This window comes from Erigeron canadensis, chromosome 1 (genome assembly GCF_010389155.1).
Source record: "Erigeron canadensis isolate Cc75 chromosome 1, C_canadensis_v1, whole genome shotgun sequence".
NCBI classification, from domain to species: domain Eukaryota; kingdom Viridiplantae; phylum Streptophyta; class Magnoliopsida; order Asterales; family Asteraceae; genus Erigeron; species Erigeron canadensis.
The window spans coordinates 55675162-55696000 of NC_057761.1; the positions used below are offsets into that span (position 1 = coordinate 55675162).

General features: G+C 31.1%; 1 protein-coding gene across 1 annotated transcript; it reads left to right on the plus strand.

Moving 5' to 3' along the window:
* The first annotated feature begins 3441 nt into the window (after positions 1-3441).
* LOC122578417 (NDR1/HIN1-like protein 1) lies at positions 3442-4405 on the plus strand. The gene has a single exon (XM_043750377.1). It carries the CDS (start codon positions 3546-3548, stop codon positions 4173-4175), a length of 630 nt encoding a protein of 209 aa, XP_043606312.1. The 5' UTR covers positions 3442-3545; the 3' UTR covers positions 4176-4405.
* The last annotated feature ends 16434 nt before the right edge of the window (positions 4406-20839 follow it).

Here is a 20839-nt window from a genome sequence, read left to right on the forward strand (position 1 = left end):
CATCTGACTCAAGAAATCATCCGCGGGTTGCGGTTGGTAGACATTTTCAGTGGTGTTTTGTGGCGGAGAAGAAGGTGGCATTGCATCACGATTGTTTGGGGCGGTGTGTTTTTGCAACGTTTGGGAAGTTGATTATACACTAGATCTTTTCGTTTTTGATTACCCTTTTCGCGATTCATTTTTGTGTTTTTTGTGTGATTAAATGTTGATTGAAATGTGAAAATGAATCAAAGAAAAAAAAAAGAACTCGGCAATAGGCAGAAGAAGAAAGAAAAGGAAGAAGAAAAAGAAAAGAGAGAGAGATGTAACCGTTAATGTGGGCCCGCATAAATTATTATTTTTTTATTTAAAGGTTGTAACGGTCAAATGGGTGCGAGACAGAGCCGGAGAGCGTGGTAGCCATGTTGGTCGCCACCCAACCGGTACCAGTATCACGGGGCGGTATTTCCCCCGGTACCGGTGTAGTGCCTAACCCACTCCGTCCACCCTAATGGATAGAAGAACTTTAGTGGAATACTCGATGGTTAAAGACCTAAGTCCCTAACTAATAAATCACCAATCTCGATGACATTATTAATCAAGTGAAATCAATAATGACATAGCTACAACCTACAAGGTTTAATATTGTATATATATATGGGTTGAGTATTGTAAAACATGTATTAAAGTAAATAAATAGGAGAAGATCTTAACCTTTAGATCATGATTAAATTGATGCACAAATATTCACGAAGCAATTGATGCATGATATCATGATGCACGATGATTATCGGTGTAGAGAAATGTATTGTTTTATATCTTTTACTTTAATACTTGTTTTATTTTACCTAAAACCTATATATATATATATATATATATATAAGTTTTGAAGTTTGTGCCCTTTAAAAGATTGTGCTCGGTCAGACCGGAAATCGAGTTTGCACATCTTTTAGGCCTCCCCAACGTAGCTACAAGGATTAATTAAAACGATTAATCGATTGTATATACTATCTCATACAAAATTAAAAATGTTGATCATTATAAGTTATCTTCTAAACTACTTTATAATAAACATGTATGATAGTTATTAGGGGTAATGGGATTAGTGGCCCATTAATAAGATCTTTGACCTTGAGAGGATCCATCTGGGTTCGAGTCTCATTTCTCACATTTGTGAGGTGGAATTAATATGGGTTAAAAAAATTTATCAAGGGTATGTGTATAATTAATATGGATTAATAGAATAGAATATCGTTTAAAAAAAATTATTAAGGGTATGCGTATGATAATTATCAAGTTTTTCAAGTGTTCAGTATAATACAATTATATTTTAGAATCGTGCATATATAATATATACTAGATTATTTTCCAGCGTAATACGCGAAATAAACATATTAATCATACAAACATTATTAGAGATAAAACATATTGAAAAGCGATAATATTACTATTCGAATATTGTTTGCATCAAAGATGGTTAGTAAGATATGTATGTTTTGTATAATGACGGTATACCTTTTATAATGGTGATATTATTATTATTTTCAAATGGTTATTATCGTGTAGAGTATACCTTTTAAAATGGTGATACTATTATATTAAAATAGTTATTATTGTATCGAAATCTTAGTATATTTTTGTATATTGATGATGTAAATTAATTAAACGAGTATAGTACCCGCGCAATGCGACGGTAGTGGTGGAAAAGACGGGTCTAGTGGTGTCGGTAATGGTAGTATTAGTGGTGTTAGCGGTGTCAAGTGGTGTAGGTTGATGTAATTGTGATAGTAGAAATTTTTAGAAGATAAAGCCTTAAAGTATTAATTATTAAAATAAAGGTTTAAGGTGTAAATTATAACTCATTAATAAAAAGTCAAGAGTAATTTTGGTAATTCAAAGGTAGAATTACCTAAAATAAAAAAAGACTATTTCTTTTATAAGAGAGTAAAGATAAAGATATAGATAAAACATGTTTCTTTAGTACAATTAAACTTAAAATAAAAAAAATAGATCAAAATGTATCTTCTATTTTATTTATACGTAAACAAAAATTTCATTCATACTTATTAACTTTTGAAATATTTATACATCACTATCATATACAAATTATTAAAACTAAAAAATCTAACCTAAGCGAAGTGTTAGCCGGAGTGAAATAACCAATAAGACTGTATCAATCACAACACAATGTAAACTTTTCTAAATAATACTCCCTCACTCCCACTAAAAATGTCACATTTTGAATATTCAAAGTCTTGATTTGCTAACTTTGACCTTATATATGTTTTTTTTGTGTTATACAACTTTTGATAAAAATTTATACCAAATGAAAAATATATCTAAAACTCAATCAAAACATATAACTTTCATCAATTATTATATAACACAAACAAAAATAGTTAAGATCAAAATTGATAAATAATGACTTTGAATATTCAAATCAAGACATTTCTAATGGGACGGAGGGAGTAATAAACTAACACCATGAACACTGAGTTTAACTTGAGATCTAAAAATGAGTTCATCGATAACAGCTATACACTTTGATAAAATTATCCAAATTTTGTTAAAAGAATACATTTTTTGGTAGTAAAATTGGGCTCAACATTATTGTATTTTCATATACTGAACACCAATTTTAGAAGAAATCTATCATAAAAAACCTCCAACTATAAAGCATTTTTTTTTCTCACATCAAGATAAAATCTCAAATTTTTTCACTTTCATTTCATGTATTGATATGGTAAAAAAACTTACATTTTAAATATGCAAAATATTTAATATACTCAATTTAATGTTTAATAGATATTGTAAGATAAGTTTAAATTAAAGTAAGATGAAAAATGGGTTTATCATACCATCTATACACTTTTATTAAAAATTTTCTTGTTTTGTTAGAAAACTTACATGTCTTTTGAACAAAAAATTTTAATTAAACGACATTGCTTTTTAATATACATAATCTTAATTTTAGAGGAAACCTATTTAGAAACATGGGGATGGAGCTTAGACATAGAACAAAATGGACGACCAATCGTGCATATATAATATATGTACGAACATACATAAAACATAACATTTTAGAAATATTACAAATATTTTTTGGACAAAAGTAGAAAAACATAATAAATATTGATATTTAGTTATGAGTTTATAATAATGGGTAAATGTTTTGATAATATACTGCGTATTTCCAAACTTTTATATATTGGCATATAGCCATATATAGTATACCCAATCACTTCCCATAGAAATTAATACATAACCAATATTTGAATAATAATAATAACAATGATAATAAAAATAAAAATTAACTGAAAAGTTATATATGAAACATTATCAATACCAATTAAAATAATGATACATTGTATCTTAAACCTAAAAGACATATTATTTTCTTTTTAAAATAAAAAATATATCGCAAAATTGTGAGGGACAATCCATATAATCAAAGGAGCTAGTGTTCCCATTTTCTACACTTCTTGCCACTAACCCTTAATCCCACTTCTCTCCCACTAGCTACCTTCTTAACCAAAATTCTTCCACCCTAGCTAGCCACCACCGCCATGTCAGTAAAACAATGCCACCACCACGGCAGCGACAAGAAGAAACTACTCAAGAAAATCCTAATAGGATTCGGCATCTTAGCGGCAATAGTCCTCCTAATCTTCTTCATAACATGGGCCATTCTCCAACCAAGAAAACCAAGATTCGTCCTCCAAGACGCCACCATCTACGGCTTCAACGTCTCCGCCCCCATCCTCCTCTCCTCCAACTTCCAAATCACCGTCTCCGCCCGTAACCCAAATAGCAAAGTCGGTATCTACTACGATAAACTCAACGTTTACGCCACATATCACAGCCAACAAATCACATACTTCACTGTCATCCAACCGGTTTATCAAGGCCATAAAGATACAAACATTTGGTCACCTTTTATTTATGGCACAAATGTCCCTGTGGCTCCGTACAATGGAGCCGCTTTGTCTCAAGATCAGTCAAATGGCGCGATTTCGCTTGTGATTAAGATTAACGGACGTGTTAGATGGAAAGTTGGGAGTTTTATTTCGGGCAGGTATCATTTACATGTCACGTGTCCGGCTTATATCCCTTTTGGAAACAAGAATTCTGCTTATGCTGGTGTGGTTACGGGTGTTAAGTATCAGTTAGCTATGAAATGCAGTGTTAATGTTTGATTAATTAATCAAACTTTAAAAAAAAAGAAAAAGAATTATTGCTGATCGTGTTGAATCCCAGTTAGTCGATAACGGTGCTGTTAAGTTTTCTTTTCTTCCTTTTTTATATAATTTTCTCTTTTTATGATGATTCAAGCATACGTGAATGAATTTGTAACTTTTGGAAAATTACAAAGTTGGACATGGTGTATGGTGGATTATTAATGATTATAAATTTATATTTAAATAAATATATTTTGTATTGAAAATACTTTTGATACTAGTATATGTAAGTAATACTTTTTTTAACGGCTATATATGTATTACTTAGTAGGTATACTAGCTACCTTCCAAGTAATAATTATCAATTTGATCTTGTTAATTTGTTATGGGGTTTCCTAAATACAGTCTTTAGGGCTGTGTTTAAAGTGTATAAATTGTTTGTACATTTACCATGAAAATCAGGAGGCGGGCTTTTAATATGGAAGGTACAAATTTTTTTATATACGTTAAATACAGCCTTAGCATTTTCCATTTGTTATTAACAGATTGATTTTGGAAGATTCTTTTATTTTGATTTTAAGATTAGATAGGTTTAAGTATGTAACGTTAAAAGTATATATATATTAATTAAAGGCATGTGGATGGAGCCATGGCTGGAGGATGAGATGTCATTTTCATTTTACGTTATATATGTATAGTTTTTTAAGGGAAAATTATACTTTTGATCCCTGAACTTGATACGTTTTTCATTTTTAGTCACTAAACTTCAAAAATTACAAATTATACACTGAACTTGTCACTTTTTTTCACTTTTGGTCACTGCGTCAACTTTGTTAGTTTTTCCCCGTTAACTTGCCCAGATTCGTTAATTTTCATTCACTTTTCATCCTTCCCATTATTTCATAACTAAAATCGATAATCAGTCCAACTTCAGGTTTTATATATTGTTTTGGCCGATTAGTGAAAATACATATTCATTTACTATGTTTTGAAACAAATTTTTATGTTTACAGTTACTATCTATTTGTTATACAGTAATTTGATTAGATGAAATAATTGTTTTTTTTAACGACGATGAAGTAATTGTTATTGAAATTTTTATTTATAAAGATAGATTTATTTAGTGACTATGTTGGAATTTCGAGTCTTCTTATGTCTACTTTAACCGTAATTTTTTTTGTGTGTGTGTTATATAAACTTATATATTTTTTCTTAATTCATTTTATTAACTATTAATAAATGAAAATAAAAATAAGATATTGTAATGTTTATCTGGAGTAACGTGTTGTAGGTTTTTCTGATAATCTATAACGCCTTATGATTTAACCATGAATATTTTTGTCTATGTTATATAAATTTGTTATAAAACATATAATAATGAACTAATTTTTGAATATATTTTTCATTGATAAAATTTACACCAACTACTATATGTTATAAATAAAAATGTTTAGAGTCAAAGTTAAAAGTAAAAATATTAAGAAAAAATCAAAATAATAACATTTAAAATTTGACGAATGAGGTATATATATAAAAAAAAATTAGGTAAATTACACTTTTCATCACTGAAGGTTGTCGATTATCGATTTTAGTTATGGAATGATTGGAAGGACGAAAAGTGAAAAAAAAACTAACGAATTTGTACAACTTAACGGAGCAAAACTAACGAAACTGAGCGCAGTGACCAAAATTGAAAAAAAGTGACAAGTTCAGTGTATAATTTGTAATTTTTGAAGTTTAGTGACTAAAAGTGAAAAACGTGTCAAGTTCAATGACCAAAAATGTAATTTTTTCAGTTTTTTAATCGGCTATATTCATTTTTATTGATAGAAAAATATTGAGTTGAATGAAAGTTGAAACACAATGCATATTTTATTTGGTTTCATCAATTGCTCCTTAAATACTCAAGTATATCTTAACGTGGAGTTTAATTACATGAAAAGTGGTGCCAATAGTCAACACAATAGAAAATGGGTGTATTAAAATGCATTTTATAGTTTTGATGGGTTGGTCCATGAGGAGGTTGATATTATAATGTGGGTCTGGTCCAATGAAGGTGAACATTGGCATGTGTTTGGGGACAAAGGAATGCAGTCGAGTGAAAGTAATTCTAGGTATCAGAAAATGTGACCAGATTGTACACAACTTTGAAAAGTTGTTACTCCATAAATAGCCATTGAAACAATAATGCAAACACTATTTAAAGCCTTTTGAAAATGAATATACGATGATGTTTGATGACATCATTAGAGTAAAGTTCTATCAACAGGATATATTTACATAAACATAGTTCAAAAACACAAAAAAAAAAAAGAAAAAAAAAAAGAAGATATATTTACACAAACATAGTTCAACATTGTTTGAGTTTTTTATATTTTATTCCTATTGTTAAATGCCAAGTTTGTTGTTAGATGGCTCTCGGTAATCTACAATGATATGTGGGCTTATGTAGTTTAGGATGTCACAATATGTGGTTCGTAAAAGAGAGCATATGATCAAATTGTATTACTAAGGATGATGGTAATGGGTATTCTCATGTCTAACCATGTCTAGCTATCTACTAATAATATACTGTCACATCATTTCATGCCTAACTCATGTCTAGCCATGCCTAACCTATGGCAACCATGTCTATCCATCCCTTTATTATTTTCCTCCAATCATACTCACTCTCTCTCTCCTATCCCTCCTTAAATCTTTAAATATCTCTCTCTCTCTCTCTCTCTCTCCTCCATGACTAAGCGGCAACGTATGCCGAAATCACTCATGCCTAGCCCATGCCTTGACGTTGTCGGCGGTGTTTGCAGCTAGGCATGGGCATGCCTAGCTCCATGCCTAGACCATTGCCATCATCCTAATGAGTTTTTTCAATGTCGTCTCTAAAAAAATTACAAAAATTTTAGGTCCCGGCTCGAGTATACAGACAAACCCAAAAATAGTATGTCAATAATAACAGATGAAAGCATAATATTACGAAAATAAATGTTTTTGATATTTAAAACAAAGTATGAAAAAAAGTTATAATATAAGGTATATCTTTATGTGTAAGTGCTTATTTATAATAGGATTATAATATAAATTATGCAACTGGATCAGGCATAAATATAATAAATCTATATAAATTTACGTATAATATAAAGCTTAGAGGTAGAGGGTCCGACTCGATTGCATCCCTTGCATCCCTTTAGAGCCGGTGATGAGTTTTTTTTCCTCCTGGTTTGAAAAAAGGTGAGAGATTTTGTCATTTCAGGTTCAAGCCCGGGACTTGGTATATGCAAATCATATCACTAATTCACTATGTTACCCATATGCTATACGGGCTAGTTTATCAATTGGTTTTAGTCATTATTATCGTTTCAAGTATATTTCTCAATCTTTATTTGACATCAGTTTCTACGTAGTTTGAGTTTAAAGTTCATTTTATGATAACTTAGTCCAATGGATATGAATATAAACGAGCATAGTGCCCGCGCGTTGCGGCAGGTAGAAAGTGATGACAATATAAAAGGGAGGCGGTGGTGGAGAGTGAGGAGGCGGTGGATCGAAGGAGGGTGACGACGGAGGGTGATAGAAAGTTGATGAGAGTATTATGTTTAAGTAAGAGTATTTTGGGAAGAAAAAAAGTGCTGAATTTTAAGAGATTCAATACTCTTTATAAGGGAGTATAGATATAACTACGGTTTTCACCAGGCCCAAACGATTAAGGACATAGTCCATCACATTCTGAATTTCTTGATTTTTAGCCCAAATTGAAGCTTACGAAACCTACTCGTAAAGTCGTAATCGTAAATTCGTAATGTTAAATATATTGTTGATCAATCAACTAAAGTGCTGTTACTTGTGAGAAACTGAGAATATTTCTTTCTTCTGACATTATGACGAATGATAGATTGATAGTCAATTGAAAAGGTTGCCAACATATAATAACTAGACCAATACCCGGTCGTTGATCGGGTTATGAAATTGACCTAAAAACAACTGATTTGACATACTTAATCAAAACCAATCCACTTAAAAGCATACTTGACTAACCAACTTATCTTACTTATCAACCCGCTAATCTATAATTTAATCAACTTATTTTACTTATCAACCCGCTAACCTATAACTTGGCCAACTCTGTAAACCCAGGTCGATCACGAGTTGAACTTTTGAACATGAAACTTTTAATGTTTAGAGTTAGATCAGAGAGTGCAACATGTCAACATAACTGGGTCGTGCTTATATATTGTATATTATCGTAATTAAAAAGTCAATATAACAACAAATTGTAATGTAAAAACAATACAAATAAAAATTCAACTTTGTAGTAAAAAAAGGTAACTGGATGGAAATCATCTAATGTACCATTTGGTATCCACTAATCCTCCAGTCAGGCTAGTGTCTAGATAATTCTCAGTCACTTAATAATCCTTTGATTATCTCAAATTTGACCTCCCCTGTAAAGTGGTGGCTAGTGGCTACTGGACTATTACCCAAAGGTTTTCAACTTTGTAGTATGATACACCTTAAACTCTCTATGTTACACAACTCTCACGGATGACAGTAGTCAGAAACCGTCACTTACTTTTTAACTTCATGTCCTTACGATAACATTTAAAAAATATTTGGATGCCATGTATTACACGAGCACACTTCTAATCTATGTAAAACTCTAACATCTAGTTATTTTTGAATCTATGATTACAAAATTTTGCATGTAATGGGCTCCCTTTGGGGGTACCAACGGTGTAAGGCGTTTCGAACCCTAAACATACTGCCCGTTTGGATGTCACTGCTCAACTCGATGGAACGACCTTCCCATCCGCCGTTCAAAAAAAAAATCTATCATATTCTTTCTTATAGTATTTTTTTTCTTAGAAATTATAAATTTGGTGTGAGAGTTTATAAGTTTACCATTTACCAAATTAACTAAAATAGAAAACTTCCATTAATTTGAAACTAATCGATCAAAAATGTGAAAATATCAAACATTATTCATCATATATAATTCAAAACTAATTAAATTTTTTCCTCATTGGGTATTTGAAATAGACATTTCTACTTCGAGTGAGCTCTCTAGCGCGTCACGGTTAAGACAACGTATGCTAGACCTCTCGCTGTCGAATCATGACACGAAATATTTAAGAGAAATTCACCTTTCAAAAAAAAAAAATGTATCTACTGTAGTGTAAGAATAACTAATTAAAGTATGTTGTTATACATAAACACTCTTATTATTGTTGTATGATTTGTTTTTTTTTAGTGTACTATGTACTTAAATTTTTTAAAGCAATTAGTTAGTATGTTTAATACAATTGAAAAGTTACCATGTTTATATCTTTTGACTTTTATAATTTTAGAAATTTGACTTTGAATTTTAAAGGCTAAAATTTAAAGGATTGTGAATTTTAATGGTTAGGATTAAAAGTTAGCTTTATTTTTTTATCTATGCTATGGTAGCCATATATATATATAATGTCATATATACCATAGAGTAAATATCATCTTCGTGAGAGAGTGAGACAACGCCTGATCAAATATGGTTATTGATTCTTGATAATCTCATCGCAAACAATGGATGCTAATGATAATGTTGATAGATCTCGATGAAAGTGGTTAATTGAAAATTCCAAAGGTATGGTTTTGTCTATATTCGTTTACGAGTTTTGAGTTTGCTTGCAGTTTCGTTTCATATTAATTTCTTCGAGTTTTTGGGGAAAAAATTTCTGATTATTTGTTGAAGTATCTTACTGTCTTTCTGAACTTCATCTAAGACTAAATTCAAACTTAATTTTTTTTGATATGTTTGCTTTGTATATACCGGAACGGTACCCGCACGATGTGGCGGTGTAATGGCGGCACAGAGGTGGAGGCGACATAATGGCGGTGGTGGTGGTGGCGGCGGCGAGTAGTTTAGGTTGATGTAATATGCTTTTGATGGGTTATTGGTATTGAAAATTAATTGTTGAAAGTTAATTGGAACTTAAAATTAAGACTATCTCCAATGGGGATATTTTTAGGAGTCCTTTGGTGCCCTTGAATATCATTTGCGGTTGAATCTTGTCCAAAACTAAAGATTTTTTGATGCATGTCCTTACTCAAGGTCATGCCCTTAAGTGCCCTTATATTTTTTTTTGTTTTTAGTGGAGTTAAAGGATATGTAAGGATGTTTGTATGGTTGGAAATAAATTTATAGGATTTTAAGGATGTATAAGGATGTGTAAGGATTTATACAGATATGATGTGGCAGCGGGCGCATTGGAGATAGCCTAAGCAAAAATTTTATTTACTTGTTAATATAGAAGATAGATATAGATATATGATAAATTAACTTTAGACTTACAATTTTCGTAAGTTGTTATGCGAAAGCACTATCGATATGTCTCTACTTTGATTTAGAAAATGAGTGTTAACTATGCATCCATCTTAGAGTATTGAGATACTAGCTAATTAACCCGAATTCAATCCGGGTAGTTGCAAACATATTTCGTTATATATACAAAATAAAAATTATAATGGGAGACAAACCTTGATCTTAACATTTCCAAACATTGAATTTAATATTATTAATAAGACTGAAGCTTCAAAGTAGAATAATATTAACAACATCATCGATAGATAAAAATAATATAACCTACAACCTATAAAAAAAATATACAATTTACATATCTATAACCATAAACTCGAAACACCAAAGGAGCTAAACCTATGTACTTATATATTTTAACTCCAAAATAAACTTTTACTTGGAGATAAATATAAGATATATCATTAATTTGTATTTATAAATATTTCATCAAGACTTAAATGAAAAATTTGAAATATGATAGACAAAGAAACAATATGTTAAATTAAAATAAATGTATATTTGTAATATGACATCATCTTTAATTATATAAAATGTAGAGAAAAATTATAACATGATACATCACATTTTTTTTTTTTTCTAAAAACAATATTTCTTAATTAATAATAGAGATATGAGTCTATTGATAAAAATTAAAAAGGCAAAAGTTGCTAAGTTATTTGCAATAAGTTGCTGAGTCCATTAATAATAGATATTCGCAATAAGTTGCTAAATGGCCCATTGGCCCGTTCGTTTTTCTGAGCTATATCTGAGCCCATTGGCATAAAGTTATTTGCAAGAGTTGCTAATAGCCCATTGGCCCGTCTGTTTTACTGAACTATATCTGAGCCCATTGTCAAAAATTTATTTGCAAGAGTTGCTAATAGCCCCATTTGTGATATTAGACTATCTTGGCGACTGAGCCCATTGATAGGAAAAAAGGATATTTTTAACCTACAAAAATACAGCATGATTGTATTTAAAAGCTTTTTTATTTTACATTTTATGTTTCTATATAAGGACAGTTATTAAGTTTGGGTTGTAAGTTGTAACAAGTAAAACCTTTCCCCCTTAATTTTTCAACGCACTTTGTACTTCACTATGCTTTCGTGATTGTTTAAAAAGACAATACGGATTTACGGAGTGTATGATAACCAAATTTTTTTTGTTAGCCCAAACGTACCAAGTTACTATGCAGTGCTTTTTCTTTTAGCTTATTTAACACATAATGAGTTAGACTGGTTTTCAACTCGGATGAGTTATTTTTCTTTTCTGTTGTTGTAGACAGTGTATCAAGGTTATTTGGTGGGTCATAAATTTAATACATTTAAAAATTTATATACACTATGTAATATGAAGATATACTATTCAAATCTAATTCTACAAGATTGATGTAGCGTTAAAATCATGAAGTACCGGTGTTTTCATAAGATGTTACATGATCAAAAATGTCGTTACATCACATTCGTCACTGCATTAGTGTTGCCCCATGTTTTCATTGCAAGCTAGGGGTACTATATGTGGCTCGAGCAATGCCAAACGCCACACAAGTGTGACGCCAAGCCCATACCGGTTGCTCTGCAGTCCTAAAGGTTTTTATTGGGTTTGGGTAGCTAGATAGATGCCATTGAAATTCTTTAATAGGGTCACCTTGACCACCATTTTCTAAAGCTGTATTGCTTTACTAATAAATTATACTCGTAGTTAACACCCAAATTCCAAAAAAACTATTCACAAAATCAACCAAATCAAAGACTCCACTCAAAACATATCCTTGGTCATATATATTTACATTCCACAAACACAAATCCCTAGAAATAAAGAAGAAAAAGACCAAAGAGAGTTTCATAAAAAGGAACTCCAATAGCGTAGTGTAATGATCATCAACCCTTTTCTGGTTTTATTCGCATGTTTTTTCATTCCCTAATCTCCATGACACGCCTTCTTTTTGACTAGTCTTCTTACACTTATACTAAAAGCATATATACTAGCGCTCTCAACTATATATGTGTAATTAATTGTAAATATACACTCAACCTTCATCTATGTACATAGCTTTTGATTTACTACTTTCATTGGATGTATATATATATGCACGATAATGATTTGAAGATGATGATCACATTTTTTGTGATTTAAAAACTTAACATTATTGTCCTATTTACTGTTTGGCTTTTTACACATTTAGCCCCACAGAGAAGGCTTTGATAATGCATATATATATATATATATATCATGAATATAACTTTACCTACTCATCACTCTACCCTTACTTTCATGCAAATAAGATATGCACAGAAGTGTTGGACATTTTTTTGGATCCATCTTCATGTATTCTTCTATTAAAACAAAACTTTAACAAATGACAAAATACATGTGTATTCATCACTCTACAGTTATGACTCTTTTTTTTTCTTCCTTTAATACTGTCATTATCAAAACCGACGTATACTCACTTTACTAATTACTACGAGTACTTGTTATATAATCACTTTAGTACTTTACTAGCTATTATATATCTTTATTTGGTTGGATACTATATGTATACTTGAAAAAATCAAATGATCACTAAAAAAAAATTGTTGCATATGAGATCAATGTGCGTAGATGTATAATTCGATAATGTTGATTGATAACAATAGATTATAAGAAGAAAGAAAGATATCTAAAGAAGCACTTTAAGTATATATATATTTTGTTGTTGAGTTTCTTTTGCTAAAGTCTGAATTATTTTAAAGGGCCTGCGAATGTGTTGTTGAAACTTTGTCTCCATATGCCATATCTTTCCCAGATGCCAACAATTCTTCTTTAATCTTTAATGGGTTCATTTTCTTCTATTTTTCCAGTTTTAGGTACATTTAAGATAAAGATTGGAAACAGAGAATGGTCTTGGGGTTAATAATTAGAAATGAAAGCAAATTATTAGGTTTGAACATTTTAACCAGTTACATTCGATAACATAGATATAATTTTGTTTGCTTACGGTTAAACACGAGTTAAGCTTGATTTTGTAACTACAAAATGGATGTTCTATTGTTCTGTAAATGCTAATATTAATATGTTAATCTTCATGATTAAGCTCTAAGTATGTTCCCTCCTTTGGAAACAAGTAATATTTAAAGTACTTATTATTAAGTTCAAGCAATTTGTGGTCCAAAGTTATAGATACCTTAAGACCATTAATATTCCAAGGGGCCATTGACACATTGGGCTCATCTAGTCCCTGTTATTCAAGACTCGAATCAAACCAAAGGTGGTCAATTGAAATCATTAAACTAAAAGGTACAAATGGTCACTTACCTTTTGCTTCATATATATCTATAATGCGTAATCAATATAAAAATTTGATAAATGTTAAGATAAAAGGTTAAAAATTGATGCTGACATAATAAGAAGTTGTCCCTCAGTTAAGCTTAAATGATGAATAACTCACATACATATATTTTAATATTTACTAAAAATTTAATTTGGGTGCCATGATTTTTGTTAATTACAAAAAAGATGTGAAGCCGTGAGGGTTCCCCATAGATAGGGGACAACCCCATATTCATTTCCTCCGGTAGAGTTAGGTTATTGCGAGAACCTTATAAATATCAAGAACCTAATATGTACAAAATATCGTCTTAGATTGTTAATTGACTAGTTAATATGTACAAAATACGAACACAAATGTATTACCATTGCTAATAATACTACGAGTATTTGAAAGATCACATGGATGACAAACACATAATATCATTGCATATTGATATATATTTAGAAAAACCAAAATCAAACTATTGATTGTAAAAGTATTACATGAGTTGCTCGGTGATTAAAAATAATATAGAATTACATTATCTTAAAGTCATAAAGTTTTAAGAAAAGAAAAGTGAAAGACCCTCATTTTTATCTTAGTGTATAGAAATTTGAAAAACATTTAAAATTTAAATACATAATAATTTAACCTTTTTAAATGGTTTAGAATCAGAGTGTATTGTTAGTTGTAACAGTGGGAGAAATATATAGGATTAGTTTTTATAGAATGCTTTTATTATTTTGAACAGTTATTAGTAAAGTACAAAATTGTCCCTATAAATAATTAATGATAATTGGTTCTCAAAGTTCTTGACAGATAGTTGGTTCTCATTTTATCTTTTTACTCCTCTGGTATATATATATATATATATATATGGAGGATGAAAATATAAGGCTGTCAGGTATCTAAGCTTAGGTGTGGAACACTCACATAATGTTTTTTAATCCATAAAAATCATAGGGGTCCATGCATTTATTCATTAAACAAGAAATAATAAAATATTAGTATGTGAGGGGTTTCACACCTCACATTTATTCATTAGTATTTGCCCCCATAATTTTTATGGTTTAAAACATAGAAAATATAACACATTCAACTCACTCAAGTACAAAATATTATAGTTAATGGTGGCTTGGCGATTACGTTTTTCTTCAGGGGTGAGCTACAGTAAGAGAGATCGAAGTGAAGAAGAGTTTGAGGTAAAGAATGTGTGCAAAGTTAGAGGAAAAAATATTACTATATGAAAGATTTCCAGAAGATGAGATGTATAGATAGGTCGGTATGGATTAATTATTGGGAATTTCCAAAAAAAATTATTATTGTTTTGTAGTCCTGTTTTGATATAATAAAAATTAGAGATACCAACTTCTTTTTGAAAAAAAAACAACAATAAAAAGAGACTCAAGTTACCGTTTTTAGCAATTTTTAAGAACTTTTTTGACAACTTTTTAGAGTTTTTAGTACTTTGATAGTTTCTATTTCTCATTTCTATGTTATAGGACAACATAAATAAAAATATATTGTTTTGTAAATAAATTAAACTACATGGATCTAAGAGGACGGAGCATGTGATTAAAAATCTAAAATGTTACACGTCGAGTCCAACTTAGGTAAGAGGAGTTCTTCATTGTATTGCAACATGAGGGAAAGATCGATAAAGGTGTACTAGCTCCTCGGTGGTCTTAGAGAACATATATGATGTACAAAGACACATGATGTGCTGGTAGCCATGTTAACTTTTTTATTTAAAAATTTAATGTATTCAACTTAAGATGATATGAAAGTGCACATCATATAGAAAGGGACGTAACTTTTGCAACATACACTATATCAACACTAATTAAGATTTAGGCAGGCATAAATACTTATTGCTTCCATATGGAGCAACTTTTTAAAACAATAAAGAAAAACGATCTATAGGATTAAACTTTTGCCACTGATTTATATATACAACTCTATTATTGACCTCCTAGACAATACATCAATGTTTCAATGTTTTACCGGCCGGTTGCGGTTCAATTGGACTGAATAGTTAATGAATCTCTTACTTACAATTCAATCAAATATATTTATAATTCAACAAAAAGAAAAATCACTTTAAAACGACATTTAAAATATAATAATCAGACAATTCTTTGATGTTTTACCTTTCAAAAAGCATGCCATTTGCTATTCCCTTATTTCAAAAGGGATACAAATCCGGATCAACCCACTTCTACCCAAAACCTAGCTTGGTCAAACCAAAAACATCTAAAGAAAACAGACTTCAAACAAACCGGCCAGGACGTGATGACCGGTTATCGGTTGAACTTGACCCAACCGACCCGGTTCTAAAGTATCCAATACTATACTGGATGAAAATGAAATTGGAATATTTACAAATTAAAGGGTTAACACGTACACCTAAAAATCATACACAAGCTTCACTCAACTATATTTGAGCGAATTTTGTTTCACCCATGGATCATTGCGGGCTAGCTCGTTGTTTATTCTATTTTTAAGCAAGCTAGCTAGCTCACAACAACTTATTTATGAAATCACAATTTCTTCATGAAAGACCAATGGAGATGCAATTAAGGATGCCAAAAAGAAGAACCACCGAGAAAAAGTTTCTTTATCTTGATGATGATAAATAAAAATTAAATTACGGGTAAATGAAGAAAAGCAATTAATTAGGTAAAATATCAATAATGGTGGGTAGAAGAAAAAGGCTTCCAAGCAAAAAAGATGCAAAGAAAAAAGAATTGATCAATGGCCCTTGTGGAAAGATATAGATATATAGGATAATATAAATTTCATAAAGATGAAAAATATTGTATGTGTGTATGGTAGCTCTAATGAGTGTGTCCCTTATCTTCTTGTTTCCCGATTCTTTTCCATTTTGCACGTACAAGCGAGCAAGGGACCTTGAGTTACGTTATTTTGTGACGTTTTCTCCTTTCTCTTAATAGGGTCGTTAATGAGGGTGTGCGAGGTATGCAACTTCATCGAGCTTTCCAAATTCAGAAGACACTAAAATTAACTTTTATATACTACGTAATAGTGTAGTACGTACTATGGGAAAAAATGTTAAGATAAATTCAGTAGACTATTGCAATTTGGAATAAAAAATACACAACTTCTCGCATTTATCATTGAGTTTGGTTGTTAATTTTTATTTTCTTTTAACTTTCTGAGACATCCATTTGATATCTACATACAAATCTCGACTACGACTCCAAGATTATGAGAGTAATGAATACACTAATTTGATGCGATCCATCTATATATGTTTACAATTCAAAAGTGTAGTTTCTTCAATTCCCTTTTAGACATGTTACGTATCGTGTTGAATTTATGCGCCAATGTTTCTATTGCCAAATTAACATTAGGATATGTAAAAAGCCAAAGGCATATAAAAAGGTTGGAAAAAGTTGTGAAAAGAAAAGTTTTTATATTACCCACAAAGGGTTTAAAAAGTGAATAACTTTTGTTTTAAAAGGGCAGTCCACTTTCTACTTTTATTTTTAAAAAAATATATGTATGTACTAGTTCATTAAAAATAATGCAAACCGATTAACTTATACTAGGCTGCCTCTAAATAAGTATAAAAAAAAAAAACCTAAACGAAAGTATTGTGTTATGTATGCCCATGGAGTATCTTCTTCCTACTTTTGAGGACAAATTAGATTCCACCACTCCTCGTTTAAAAAGTTAAACTCAACTTATAGATCATGGACTAAATAAAATTTTGCTTGATAAAATAACGGATTTAATATATTATTCCGTTTTTATACAAAACTCAGACCGTATACCAATGAAACTTTTTAGCGCCAAGAAATCGTATCTTGCTAGTTGCTAATAGAAGTTAAAATAGAGGGTATACGCATGTTGTAGCTAGGAATGGTAATGGGGCGGGTTCGGAGGGTACGCGACGGGTAGTGTTAAACCCGAACCCGATAAAAGAAATGAAACCCGAACTCGACCCGCTACCCATCGGGGGTCTTATCGGGGCACCCTATTGGGGATAAAAGTTCACCCAAAACCGACCCGATACCCGATATCTATTATTAACCCGAATCCCGACCCGAGTTATTTGTTCGTGTGTCGAGCTGTAAGCGGATATGAAGCCACGAAATAACTGTATAGGTGATCAATGGGTATAACAAACTTTAATGATGAGCCTTTCCTACAATATTTTAAGGACTAATTAATTTGAGCAAACGTTTCTTTGTATCAGACAAGAGAGTAAACTTGCCTATCTTTTTAAATTTTAATAATATATTAATGGTATCTATACAATATATATGAATACAGTATAAAAATATGTGTATAATAGATAGATATAGGAGTGTATGTTAACATAATGTTTATATATATATATATATATGTCGGGTCGGGTCGGGGTATACATGTCTCAATCCTTGTCCTGAATGGGTTCGGGTACGTATCGGGTTCGCCCACCCAGTCATCAGGGTTGTTTTGCCATCTCTAGTTGTAGCTTGCCACATTTTCTTTTAGACCAAGACAAGGCCTACGTACTACTCGTATTGTTTTTTCAAAATAATAAATAAAACAAGGTAAAAAATTGAAAATCAAAGATGTGACTATTAACTCCCACCTCGTTTCTTTTAACAACCATTTTAGTTAGCGAATTACAAACAAATTCTTACACATTGAAGAAGAAAAAGAGAATGAAAAAAAACTTCCCAAAAGAATAGAATCGAGAATGGATAACTGGATAGTTTTTATTCTCTATTTTATTCATTCTCTACGAATTATAGAGAACAAGTGAAAATGAAAAAAAAATAAAATTATTTTTTTTATGATGTTTTTATTCATTCTCTACTAATGAAACCCATAAGCCACAACCTTATCAACGACATAAATTCTTTTGATTGAGAAAACCCATATAGATTTATTTGATTATCTCAATATCTTTGAAGTTATTTTGTTAGTTTATTGATGGATTTATGTCGAATTGTCGATTAACAAACGTACGTCAAAATTCGGAAACGAAGTTATGTCACCGGAAACTATGGTGGTCGGCCGGTGGGCTGCAGGAACGTAACACCCTCAATTTTTTTTACAATTGTAATCCAACATTCAACATAACAACACACCTTTATATAAATACACAGATATATCCTATATATACATTGATTTTGTCCACAACAGATAATACAGCTTTGTGATGTAATTTAAAAGGAAGAATTACAACAGATCTAGCACCACCAACAGAAGCCCATAATTAGTTAATGGAATTAATATTAGGGGTTTGCTAAATACAGTCCTTAGGGTTGTGTTTAACGTGCATAAATTGTTTGTAAATCTACCATGAAAATTAGGGAGCAGACTTTTAATATGAAAGGTACAAGTTTTTTTATGCACGTTAAATACAGCTTTTAGGGCTGTATTTAGCATTTCCCTTAATATTAATATATAATTTTATATCATAAAAAGAAAATCTAATCTTCATAAATGGATGTAACTGAATTAATTAAAAGCTTCCACATTGGTGATGCCCGAAGACCAATCAATGAATTTATGGTGAGGCCACATTTTCCGGCGAATAAGAAAAGAGTAAGTACAAATACTATGTACAAGTGTACAACAGTACAAGTGTTTTTATTCTCTTGTAACTTTAGTAAAAAAAAAATGAAAAAGATATGCTGCCATGTAATGAAAATCCAGTGCCAAGTAAGAGTCGACAGTCACATTACACGAAACTAGACTTATGTCTATATAATATGACGGTGGTGGAGGTAGCAATGGAGGAGGTGGTGGTGGTGGTGGGACGGCAGTGGGGATGGTGACGGGGGCGGTGATAATGTTGAATGTAAAGGTGGTGGTATTGTAGTTATTTTAATTGTTAGGGGATCTATACTGTAAATTATTTCATTAAGGTTATTATAGGTATATTAGATAAAAGATGTTTAAATTAGTGAATAAAAGAGAAGGGTATTTTTGGTTTTTTCAAAGGTAAAAAGTTTAAAGAAAAAAATAAGTGGTTTGTTTAATTAGATAGTAGATATAGATTATACTCCATAATAATTATACTCAATTTTGTTAGTTAAATATTCAAAAGTAGATTAGATAGAGTAAGGTCTATTTACATCTTAATCTTCTTTATACACTGTCAAAATATTAGGACTCAAAACCCGCAGAAGTCAACAATGTGCCAATTCTAACTAGTTACAATATGAACTAAAAAATTTATCTAATACTAGCATGGTACCCGCACAACGCGATGGTGGTGGTCGCGGTGATGGTGTGGTGGTGGGGGCAACTGTTGGTGGCGGGGGCGGTGTCGAGTAGTACAAATTATTTATGTAAAAGTAATTAATGTAAATGGTTGATAGAGTTATTTTAAAAGATAAATGACTGATAGTGTTATTTAATTATTAATATTGATGTTAATAGTCCTTGGGATTTAGCCCAACTGTACATTTAATGTCCCTTATGTCTTTTAGCCAAATGTTGGTCACGGGTTCAAAACCTTTGAAAGACATATTGGGAAGTCTTTATCAATGAGGTGGAGTATTGGGGTTTTCTCTAGCATTAGCTAGTTTCCTTCAGAACAAGTAGTGCGACTTTCACCACCAGTCATGCCCTCGGATTGACTGTGCTGGTGACGTGGTCAATCTCTACCGGACGATGAAGAGTCATGCCGCTGAGTCCAATCACCACTGCCGTTCAAAAAAAAATTATTAATGTTAATAGAATAATGTAGGTAAAAACTAGAATTATGACGTACAATGCGGCGGCGGTGGGGGTATTGATGACGGAGGTGGTGGTGGTAACAGTGGTGGGGGCGGCACTGGGGACGGTGATGGGGGCGGCGATGATATTGATGTTAAAGGCGGTATTGTAGTTATTTTAAATATTGAGGGATATATACTGTAAACTATTTACTTAAGGATATTATAGGTATATTAGATAGATATGTTTAAATTAGTGAATAAAGGAGAATGATAACTTTGGTTTTTTCAAAGGTAGAAAGTTTAAGGGAAAAAAAAAGATGATTCGTTTTATTAAATAGTATACATAGTTATTTTAAGTATTGGAGGATTTATA